This window comes from Thalassophryne amazonica, chromosome 5 (genome assembly GCF_902500255.1).
Source record: "Thalassophryne amazonica chromosome 5, fThaAma1.1, whole genome shotgun sequence".
In the NCBI taxonomy this organism is placed as follows: Eukaryota; Metazoa; Chordata; class Actinopteri; order Batrachoidiformes; family Batrachoididae; genus Thalassophryne; species Thalassophryne amazonica.
The window spans coordinates 26438219-26450958 of NC_047107.1; the positions used below are offsets into that span (position 1 = coordinate 26438219).

General features: G+C 38.1%; 1 protein-coding gene across 1 annotated transcript in view; it reads right to left on the reverse strand.

Moving 5' to 3' along the window:
- LOC117509927 (dedicator of cytokinesis protein 5-like) overlaps nucleotides 1–12740 on the reverse strand; it is a 63053-nt gene that overhangs the window by 24341 nt on the left and 25972 nt on the right. Inside the window, 5 exon segments of the mRNA XM_034169542.1 lie at nucleotides 66–152; nucleotides 330–414; nucleotides 506–587; nucleotides 717–858; nucleotides 9684–9788. Of these exon segments, the coding sequence (XP_034025433.1) occupies nucleotides 66–152; nucleotides 330–414; nucleotides 506–587; nucleotides 717–858; nucleotides 9684–9788 (501 nt within the window).

A 12740-nucleotide genomic window follows, 5' to 3' on the forward strand; every position in this document is an offset into this window, starting at 1 on the left:
AGATGAAAGGTTCTCAGGAAAGATGAAAGGAGTAAAATTAATTGACCGTCAAAGTTGCTTCTTACCACAGAGACAGATTTGACTTCAAACCATTTCAGAATTCCTGGGAAGCGATAGGCAGTAATAAAGGTTGTTCTCTCAATCCACATGGTCTGTAGGCAGCATGAACATGAAAAAAAATATTCAGCTAGGGCATTTTAAGGTCTTCATTAGTCTTTGATGTGATTACATGTAAACACGGGATTGCTTATATGCTTTTCTGGAATTTAAAGATACTTGAATATACATATACGTCTTGTTTTTTTGAAGACAATTGTAAAATTGCTCACAGCAAATTCATTGTCTGGCTCCTTTTCACCCTTCCAGAAGGCCTTGGAGTAATGAAACTGGTCCACTTCATTGGTTCTGTAGTAGCTGGAGAAGAGAGAAGAACGGTGATTGAGTGAAATAACTAGAATCCCAGGATACCAATTAAAAACACATCAGTCAATGTTCTGTTGAGCACTTTAGTATCTGCTCTGGAACTCCTTTGTCCTTAAACTGTTGTGGCACACTGAGAACTGGTTTGACAGTAAAACACTGGATATCTGTGATGATAAGTTAAGGATAAAAAGGTAGAAGCCACATAAACAATCAGGAAATAAAAAAACTTTTTTTTTTAATTTAAAATTTTCCATAAGAAATTTCTTTTCATGAGCATAATTCTTAAAGAATACGCTGTCCAGGAGAGTTACAGATGTTGTCCCCAGGGGGCGATGTGCTGGTCATCCGAACTGCATTGGGGAACTGAGAGAGCAGTCTTAAACTGAAGCCTTCAAGCCATTCATACTCTTTGCCTCGATAGATGAAAACCTTGTTCTGCAATGAAACACAGTGCTTAAAAAAAAAAAAAAATATATATATATATATATATATATATATATATATATACACATACACACACACACAAGAATTCTGCTGCACAAATTCCTACTTATGTTGCACAACATATAGTGACCAGCACTTGCAGCACAACATATATTGATCTTGCGGCCGTGATAATGCTGATGTATTTCTGATAAATTTCAACTCACAGCAAGTCAAAATATTCTGAAATGAATATTCTGTCAACTAGTGCGTTGCCCATAGGGTCCACGCATTCTAGATTGGGTATTATTTCTAAAGAAAGCAGCTGATATTTTTCAAGGGTGGCAATAAATAATGCAAAGTTTCTATTATGATTTTAACTGAAAGTGCAGGAAATTGGACCGCTAGGGTGCCTTATGGAGTAGACGTGCAAGCCACGGGTGCGAGTATTTTTTAGAAAATATTATATAAATCACTCAAAGCTGTCCAATTCAAACTTTTTTTTTAAGTCGCAGCTAGAGAGTCGACATTATTTCGAAGATTTCTGACTTGTCTCGGAGCAAAATGCCATCTAAACCATCTTCTAAAGGAGCGCAAGCTAGTAACTCGGAGACTGCTAGCAAAGCGGCTATCGGCGGTCTGGAGCGGGTTCCGGTCCTGGACAGAGCTCATTGAGCATCAGCAGTGGTGGCGCCCACGGAGGGGGACGACCGCGGGCTTTCATTGTGCGTGTCCATTACTACCAGGACAAGGAGCGAATACAGCAACTAGCCAGGCAGAAAGGGAGATTGGAGTTCCGAGGAGAGCAGATTTTCATCTTCCCTGACTACAGCATCGACCTGTCCAGATGGCGGGCTGGCTTTAATGGGGTAAAGCGGCGTCTACAGAAGAAAGACGGTGTTTGCTATGGTCTTCTTTACCCAGCCCGGTTTCGGATCTCCATCAACGGTGAAACAAAGGTGTTTGACTCTCCCGAGGTAGCGAAAGCCTTCATCGAGTCCAAGCATGGTCCATCTCCCGAGTGACCACAACAGGACAAGCTATGAGGATACGAGGTGGTACTGATTATTTCTTCATATTCTCCAATACCCCTAAGACTTTTACATTAACATTGATAATTTTTGAATTGGGGTCTTCTGATTTAGCCTCCATTCATCATTATTATTAATCCTTTGTTTTTTGTTTTTGTTTTTTTTTACTGCATTTTTGCATGTTGCATTTTGAGTTTGAATGGGAAACTTTGCTGAGTATCTCCTGTAATACATGCTGACGCCGGAAGAGGATGCGTTGATTCTGTTAAAGGTGTGGCCAGGTATATTGTAAAGTTTGATGAATGGCCTAGCTTTTATGAAAGGTTAAACAAACTCATTTTTTTCTTTTCTGTTGTTTTTTTTTTTTTTTTTAGAACATGCTTTGGGTGATTTATAGTTCAGACAGTTATTCCTTTTTCTATGGGACTGTGGTTAATGATGGTGCACGGTTCTTTCTGAAAGCAGTGAGGCTTTGGGGACTTTGTGTTTGTCAGTTGGGGACAACACTAGAAGTAAGGGGATGGGTGGGATGATGCATGTGTCTTTCATTTGTTCTTTTTTACTGTTTACTACTTGCACAGATTGTGGCTAACTATGACCCTCTGGTGTACACTGATGACAAGACTGATCGATGTAATTTGGACAATTCTTTCCTATCATGGACTTAGATGACGTCTTCTACTGACAACTACTCATCTTCTGTAAGAAATGGCTGCCATGTTAACTTTACCAGCTGGAATGTGAAGCGGTTGAACCACCCAGTGAAACAAAATAAGGTACTCTCTCATCTTCTCCATCTTAAAGTACACATAGCTTTCTTGCAAGAAATGCACCTTAGGGATATAGATCATCCAAGACTTAAAATGAGCTGGGTTGGGCAAGTTTTTCATTCTACGTTTAGTGGTAATGCACGAGGTGCAGCAATTTTGATTAATAAGAATACTCCATTCATAGTATCAGATATGATTTCTGACTCAAATGGCCGTTATGTAGTTGTCACATGATCACTGTATAATACCCACCTTATTCTGGCAAATGTATATGCCCCAAACTGGGATGAACCAAAATTCTTCAATGACTTCATGCACTCTCTTCCTCATATTGATACTCACCAATTAATACTTGGAGGGGACATGAATACTATCATGGTCCCAGTACTAGATGGCTCATCAACTAAAAACTTTTCACTCCCCATAAGTTTTAAAGTAGTCTACTCCAATCTTTCTGAATCTGAATCTCTAAATACACCTGAATTTTTCAGACTTTTTTGAAGGGATGGCAGTTCCACCTTTGGATTTACCATTTAGGGTCCAATTGGAGGAACAAATTATTGTTGAATAAATTAAACTGGCGATTAGTTTAATGCAGAATGGAAAGTCTCTGGGGCCAGATGGCTATCCAATTGAATTTTTCAAGGCTTTTAAAGACAGTTTATCACCGTTATTACAAGACATGTTTACTGAATCATTTAACTCACAATGTTTCCCATTTCGATATTGAATGTAGATTTAAAAATATTGTCAAAATTCTTGCTCTCAGGCTAGAACGATGTTTACCTTATATCATTTCTTCTGATCAAACAGGATTTATAAAGGGAAGACATGTTTTTTCCAACCTACATAGAATTTTCAATATATTGCACACCGAGTCATCATCTCCTGAAAACGCCCTAGCACTCGATGCTGAAAAGGCTTTTGACCGGGTAGAGTGGGAATTTTTTTAAAATCTTCTAAATAGATTTGGTTTTGGCCCTAAATTCATTTCCTGGGTTCAGGTTCTGTACTCCTCACCTATGGCACGTGTTCAAACAAACTTTCTACTCTTGTAACTTCCCACTCTACTGTGGTACAAGACAAGGGTGTCCTCCATCTCCTCTTCTTTTTGCATTAGCAATCGAACTGTTAGCAATTAAGTTACAAGCAGATGATAGAGTTGAGCATATTTACAGAGCTCAACATGAGCACAAAATATTTCTATATGCTGACGATCTCCTACTATGTATGTCAGATCCTTTATGCTCTCTTCCCCATGCTCTTACCATTTCCAAACATTTCGGCACTATTTCAGGTTACAAACTGAATTTACATGAGAGTGAATTACTTTGTGGGAACTCTAAAGCCAGGAAGATCTCTTTTACAAATGTTCCAATTAAGGTTAAATTGGATTATGTGACCTATTTGGGTGTTAAGGTCAGTCGCAAATATAAAGATCTGTATAAAAAGAACTTTGTCCCTCTTCTTGAAAAGACTAAGTCAGATCTTGAGCGATGGAATAATTTACCATTGTCACTAATTGGCCATGTCAATTCTATAAAGATGAATATATTACCAAAATTCCTTTATTTATTTCAGTGTATCCCATACTATATTCCAAAAAAGTACTTTGTAACACTAGGAAAATCTGTTTCTACATTTATTTGGAATGGTAAATCTCCCTGAATACGTCGACATTTTTTGCAGAGACCTAGATTGCAGGGTGGATTAGCCTTGCCAAATTTTCAAACCTATTATTGGCGGCAAATATATAAAACATGCTACACTGGATCAGCAACTCTTCTACAGAGACCCCAGCTTGGCTTCAGATTGAGTCTGCTAACTGTAGCAAAACATGTCTACCAGCTTTGTTGACCTCTGCTCTTCCATTAGAATTGTGTATTTATAGAAGTAATCCCCTTGTAATCCCCGTTGTATGACTCCCTTAGAATCTGAGTGCAGTGTAGGAGATTTGGGGTACACTCTATGTCAATCAAAACACCTATTTGTTCAAATTATATGTTCCCACCTTTTATAACTGATTCTGCTTTTATAGTTTGGAAAAGAAATGGATTAAGTAAGGTTGAAGACCTCTTTATAGATAGAACGTTTGCTTCGTTTACACAGTTGATGGAACAGTTTGATATCCCGCATACACATTTTTTCCGCTATTTGCAACTTCGTCATTTTGTGAAGAATAGATACCCTTCATTTCCTGAAATACCTAAAGAAACAACATTGGATAAAATTATATGTATAAACATTCATAAAAGAGGGGCAATTAAAGACATTTATACTATACTATTAAGTCTGCAATCTCCATCCCTTTCCATCATTAAGTCACATTGGGAAAAAGACCTTATGTCAGACATAACAGATGAGCTCTGGCAAGCCATTCTTTGCAGGGTTCATTCCTCATCTATATGTGCCAAACATGGGCTCCTTCAGTTCAAGGTCCTGCACAGGTTACATATTTCTAAAGAAAAGCTGGCTAAATTTTATCCAGGAACTGATCCCTTGTGTAATAGATGTAAGGCAGAAACAGGTTCACTCATTCACACCTTCTGGGCATGCTCTAAACTGCATAACTATTGGGCATCTATATTTAATACATTTTCAGAAATATATAATGTTGCATTTTCCCCTTCTGCTCTGACTGCAATTTCTGGAGTCATACCTCCAGATGTCTTACATCCAAAATATAATTCAAATTCAATAGCATTTGCTACACTGATTGCAAGACGCCTGATACTTTTGAGGTGGAAACAGGAAGCCCCTCCCACACATGAGCAGTGGCTTGCAGAGCTCATGAGATTTTTGCATTTAGAAAAGATGAGATATACCCTGGCAAGTTCAATTGAAACAATTCTTAAGGCACGGTAGCCTTTTCTGACATATATGGAAACATCTAGAATGATCATCTTACTATGACTTGAAACCAAATCACTAATATACTATTACAGTTAGCTGTGAAGTGAATGGATCTGTGTATTCTATTTTATTAGAATTTATTATTTTTATTTATTTATTTGGTTCTTTACATATATATTTTTATGTTTCTCCTTCTCTTTTTGTCATTTGTTGGGGTTTGGTGTATAAAAATGAACACCACAAAATATAGTATACTGCTGGAATGTTTTGTGAATAATGTACTGTTGAAAATGATAGATAAAATTGTAAAAAAAAAAAAAAAAGTGCAGGAAATTAAAATGAGAGTTTTTTGTATAATTGTATTTATTATTTGGCACATTTAGTTGATGTCATGTTTCACAACTGGCAAAGTTGAGATATTTATGGAGTTAAAATTGTCTCATTAATATTTGTAAATGCACACAGGGTGATCTACAAATAATTGATTTGCAAATGTGTTCAGATATCCACAAATGCAAATGTCATATTTGTAACTTGTAAATTGGTCTTTGCAAATAATGTTGTATTTGCAAATATAAAACTTAATTTGTAAAAAAAAAAAAAAAATTACATTTGTAAAACTGGAAATTGTATTTGTGAATTGAGTTTCAGCATTTGTGGATCACCAATTTACACGCATTCATCGCTTTCCTCTGCGACGTCATTTTGAGACATTCTTTTCGAAAACACAGATCCACAAACAAATGCCGACTGATTTACAAATACACACTCATGCACACTGGATATCCACTAGATGGCAGTGTGGTTCCATTCATGCTCCCGGATGAGAGAATACCGACATTTCAGAATAAATCATTTCACATTACCGTAATGGAGGCGTCTGATGGATGGGTATCTATGTGGTGATATTGTCTGCAAGGTCAATTATTTTTTAAAATTATGATGTGTCCGCGGATTTCATCATGGGGAGGGGGGCGGGGGTGTTAGTGTTGTACTCTTTAACACAGTGGTTCAAATAAGCGTATTAAACAGCATTGTGCCTGTGCATGCTCCGTGATACAGACATGCTGCAAAATTATTCTTTTAAAAACTTGAAAGTTCTAAAAGTTTGCGATGTACACATGCTACATTTAGCTAAGCATCACCACAGGAACATCACACATCACACAGGAACCACACAGTGTCACCGCAGCAACCAAACAGTCCCGCTTTACGACAACTGTCGCAACAGCCAGGCTTTGAGTGGCATTTATTCTCGAAACTCCGCGGATCCGAGGAAACTGATTTGTATCTACACAGATCAGCGTCCGCGGACTTATAAAACTTGCATGATGTCATAAAAAACGAACGCTCTGCGATAAGCATTTTAAAAACTCAGTAGCGATTAAAGAGTCATCCAGGAGCATATCGTTTCACCTTGCCACATCAATGAATGGAACCACACTGCCATCTAGTGGGTATCCAGTGTGCATGAGTGTGTATTTGTAAATCAGTCGGCATTTGTGGATCTGTGTTTGCGAAAAGAATGTCTCAAAATGACGTCGCAGAGGAAAGGGATGAATGCATGTAATTGGTGATCCACAAATGCTGAAACTCAATTCACAAATACAATTTCCAGTTTTACAAATGTAAATTTTTTTTTTTTTTTTTTACAAATTAAGTTTTATATTTGCAAATACAACATTATTTGCAAAGACCAATTTACAAGCTACAAATATGAAATTTGCATTTGTGGATATCTGAACACATTTGCAAATCAATGATTATTTGTAGATCACCCTGTGTGCATTTGCAAATATTAATGAGACAATTTACAAATATTAATGAGACAATTTTAACTCCATAGATATTTCCTTTGTTCAGAGCTTGTCTGGTTACCAGGGACTGATTAATGGTGACATCAACGTCCATTGTTCACTGTTTTTATTTTTACATAGTATCCCAAATTTCTCCATAAAACAGTCTCATCAACTTTCATGTTCATCCTTGACCCAAAATACATAAGCATACCAAACGGCAAATGTCAGCTCTCCCCAGTTGATCGAAGACACACAGACATATGCACACAGACGCCACTTGGCTTTTAATATATAGATGTACACTCCATTTGCATATTCACAAATTTTAACCACTTTTGCTTAATCAACAAAACTGGCTGGTTTCATGAACCTGTTTCCCAGTAGCTTATGACATCCTGAGGCTTTTGTAGAATTCACAGTAGCTGGATGGCTGTGTTGTTGGAGGTGCTGGAGGAGGATATGATGGTGTTGTATAGATGTAGTCCCACATGGTTTAGTGGCATATGATTGGTCATTCATGCTGCCTGTATCAACATACAAACTCTACTAACTCAGTAAGGGCACACTGTCATGATGTGTTCGCACAACCTCAAACTAGGGCATACAGCAAACAAGCATGACAACTGTCCTTTGATGTAGCCATAACCACTGTTAGAACTGCAGTCAAGATGACACAAACTGGTATCCGTCGCAGTTATATCTGGACTCTCTGTTTAGCTATCTGCTGGTTTTTGACACCTGTGCTATTTGGGTCTGAGCAATTGTAAATTGCCACCCTCATACAGTTTCTCCTCCTCTGTAGTGACACCGCTCTCCGCTCCACTGGGGGCCACCTGGACCATGGACCACACACAACTCCACACCTTGGAACTCCACCTGCACACCGGATCCACTTGGGCTGCGATCACCGGTTTCCACTGCAACGCGGGCAGGGTCTCCACTCTGCAAACCTCCAAAGCAGTATTCATGATTCACACAACATTTGTTCTTGTACCATCGCTGTACAATAAAGCTGGTTTTCTTTATCCATTCAACCTCCCTGCATTGGAGTCTAACCCAGGTGTTTGGGGATTAAATCCATAACAGGATTGGTTGATAAGCAACGGACTCCTATCTCAGGAGTCATAGTGTGTGAGGTGGGATACACCCTGAATAAGATGCCAGTCTATCATAGGGCCATATAGACAGATAAACTCATTCTCACTCATGCGCACACCTACGGTCATTTGAGAGTCACCAATTCATCTAACCAGCATGTCTTTGGAAGTGGGAGAAAGCCAGAGCACCCGGAGGGAACATACGCGAACACGGGGAGAACATGCGAACCACGTGGGAAGCGATCCCACAACATTCTTGCTATAAGGCAACAGTGCTAACCACCAAGCCACCATGCTACCACGCATGTAGTGTAGCTACCTACACTACAACAATACACAAAAATCTCAAATTAAAGAGCTGAAAAAAGGTACAACTTATATTCCAGTGCAGTTGATTCTCCAAAAAATGCAGACTATAAAAACTCCTGACAGATCTGTGATCAAGCTTGCAAAACAATCCCCTTGCTCTGCCATAGTAGCTGCTTGCATCAGTAAGTGGTCATAGAACATTTGTGATAAAATACCTGAATAACAAACTGATGAATGTTTGTACATGTAACCAACAAATGTGACGTATTTAAAAAAAAAAACAAAAAAACAAAACAAAGGCACGGTTATTCCCACTTGTTATTCCCACAGCTTCACATGGTGTACTAACATTGTGTGAAGTTTCACTGAAATCCACAAAGCAGTTTAGGGGGAGCACTTAAGTCAATCTCACACAGTATGACATAAATAAAACACAAAAATCCAATTATGTCTGGCTGAAGATGCTAAACCAGAATTATTTTCTGTTCATGTGCATCTTCATATGGTGTTCTACCACTGTGTGAAGGGCAATTCTACAGTAACAGAATGAAAGTGGCAGTAAAATCTGGCCATATTTTAGCTTACCATTAAAAATTTGCTGATTGCAATTCTGTTATGGAAGAATTACCCTGAAGTCTGGTTTAAGACCAAACGGTTTAGGAGGATTTGCACTTACGAGGCTCATGGAAAGACAGACAGACAGATGGATGAAAAGAGTGAGTCCTATACCCCCCCCACAAATATCATATGCCTTATCCAGTATTGGCATATTTTTATTGTTGCATTGCTAAAGTGACCCAGAATATGAGAAGTGTTCTGACAGGATTGCATTCATTGTGACATTCTTTCATGTCATTAAAAATCCAATAACATTTATCGGCTTTATTACACACTGCCCTGAGGACTGATTCAGAAAGCCAACTCATTGCACATGAGAGGGTGATGCGTATTTATTTAAACAGGCAATCATTCTCTTACCCTGAGGAAAGAAGGGAATCCAAGGCCGTAATATCCCACTGCATAGTACTCAGGCTGAGGCCGTAGGGTGTGCATGATGTTCTCAAAAAACTGTGCTTGTTGTTTCTGTGACAGCAGACAAAGAAGATGGTAAGGACATAAGGCCAGAAACTGGGAGTTAAAGATGAACTCTAACACAAGTGATTCATGTGGGAACAATCGGCACCCCAACCACACTGCAAGACTATTAAGACTCATCTTAACAAGAAACCATGTGGCCAAAGACTCACTGTAAACTTTTTAAAGCTTCACAAAGCAAGAAGACTCTCTTTGAATTAAACACTGAATTTTTAACTAGAGCACAGCAAACCTCCGCCCACACTAGTTTCCAGTTCCACAAATTTGAACCTTGGTGAAAAATTTTCAACATCAAAGTACTGTTAGAAGTGGCTTTTCATAAGCTAAAATATAATACTACATATAGATCAAAAGGGCTTTTCAATGTTAATATCAAATATCTGCTAAATTAGCAATACGGATCAGATGTGGATCAAACTTAAGTCTATTCACTGAGAGTGCCGGTTTGCACCTGATTGTTACAAATGAGAGTGATTTAGGCACTTTTGTTTGAGATATAATGCAAAATGTACACCAAATGGGCTTTCAATACTAAATTCAAATGTCCACAAAATCCACAATCTGGGTCAGATCTGGATCAAACTTTGCCAGGGGATATTGAGTGCCAGTCCGCACCTCACTTTCAAATATGAGAGAGATTTGGGCATGTTTGATTAAGAAATAATGTCAAATATACATTAAACAGGGTTCTCAATGTTAAATTTAAATGGCCACAAAATCTGTAATCTGGATCAGATCCAGATCAAACTTTGTTAGCCGATAAAGGATACCTTCTTACATAACGCTATCAAATATGAAAGAAATTTGATCGTTTTGACAGTTTGGAATTTCTGAAAATTCTTTCAATCTTAAAAGGTAGGGATTTTTCCAATTTTTCCTGACTTTGACCTTGAATGTTGAATCATTTCTTGCCTATCAGGATATGAATCTTCAGTATAAAATTTCATAACGATATACTAAAAACTGTGGGCTTTTCACAAACAAATAAACAAACCAGGGCATTACCCCAAAACCAGGACAAATTCTTGGTTGGGAAAGAACAAGCGGTGCTCAATCAACAACAAAATAAATAAATAAATAAGTCTATCAAAACCAGTGGAGAATATTTCCCCATGGGTTTTTTTGACAACCTTGTATTTTTATGGCAGCATATTTTTCAATTCAAATGGGGCAGCATTGTGTTGCACTTGTGTCACAAAAAGAATGAATGGAAAGTACAACCCCAGTTCCAGTGAAGTTGGGACGTTGTGTAAAATGTAAATAAAAACAGAATACAATGAATTGCAAATTCTCTTCAACCTGTATTCAACTGAATACACCACAAAGAGAGATACTGAATGTTCAAACTGATAAACTTTGTTTTTTGCAAATGTTTGCTCATTTTGAAATGGATGCCTGCAACACGTTTCAAAAAAAGTTGGAACGTGGCAACAAAAGACTGGGAAAGTTGATGAATGCTCAAAGAACACCTGTTTGGAACAATCCATAAGTGAACAGGTTAATTGGAAACACGTGAGGGTATAAAAGGAGCATCCCCAAAAGTCCCAGCCATTCACAAGTAAAGATGAGGTGAGGATCTCCACTTTGTGAACAACTGAAAAAAATAGTCCAACAGTTTAAGAACAATGTTTCTCAATGTTCAGTTGCAATGAATTTAGGGTTTCCATCATCTACAGTCCATAATATAATCAGAAGATTCAGAGAATCTGGAGAACTTTCTACATGTAAGCAGCAAGGTTGAAAACCAACACTGAATGCCCATGACCTTCGATCCCTCAGGTGGCACTGCATTAAAAACTGATATCATTGTGTAAAGGATCTTACCACATGGGCTCAGAAACACTTCAGAAAACCATTGTCAGTTAACACAGTTGTCGCTACATCTACAAGTGCAAGTTAAAACTCTACCATCAATCTACATCAACAACATCCAGAAATGCCGCCATCTTCTCTGGGCCAGAGCTCAATTGAAATGGACAGATGCAAAGTGGAAAAGTGTGCTGTGGTCTGATGACTCCACAACTCAAATTGTTTTTGGAAATCATGCATGCTGTGTCCTCCGGACAAAGAGGAAAAAGACCATCCAGACTGTTACCAGTGCAAAGTTCAAAAGCCAGCATCTGTAATGGTATTGGGGTGTGTTAGTGCCCATGGCATGGGCAACTTACACATCTGTGATGGCACCATCAATGCTGAAAGGTATATGGGTGATTCTTTAACTACGGGCACTATTGGCCTTGTAAATGTAATTTCCACCACACCATTGCCTTACAATATAAAGTGCCATGGGGCAACTGTTTGTTGTGATCTGGCGCTATATACATGTGCTCTGATGTTACTGTTTATCTCTATAGAAACTACCCACACAATCTTTCATACAAACTTTTTAAAGGGACATTATTGTTGTGGTGGAAATTACGGCAATAGTGTGGGACAACTACATTTTGTTTAAAAAAATCACAACAGTTGTATGACATTGAATACCCCAGTTATGTTTTGATTATTTTACTGATATTTTATTCAGAGATATTTTAAAACATTAGAAAAAACATTTGTTTACTATTCATTTTTATCATTGAAGATCATAAGTCTGGGTGTGGGACAAGCACAAAACTGCAATATTTGCATATAATGATGCTGAAAAAAGGTGAAAAAGTCATCATAGACTACTGGGACAAATTTCTTCAAACACTTTCATTGTAAAGATAACTATAAAAGTGTGAAATTTCCCCTTTTTTCATAAAATATGATCAAGGGACATAAAAGTGCCCGTAGTCTAAGAATCACCCATATCCAGGTTTTGGAGCAACACATGCTGCCATCCAAGCAACATCTTTTTCAGGGACGTCCCTGCTTATTTCAGCAAGACAATGCCAAGCCACATTCTGCATGTGTTACAATAGTGTGGCTTTGTAGTAAAAGAGTGCGGGTACCAGACTG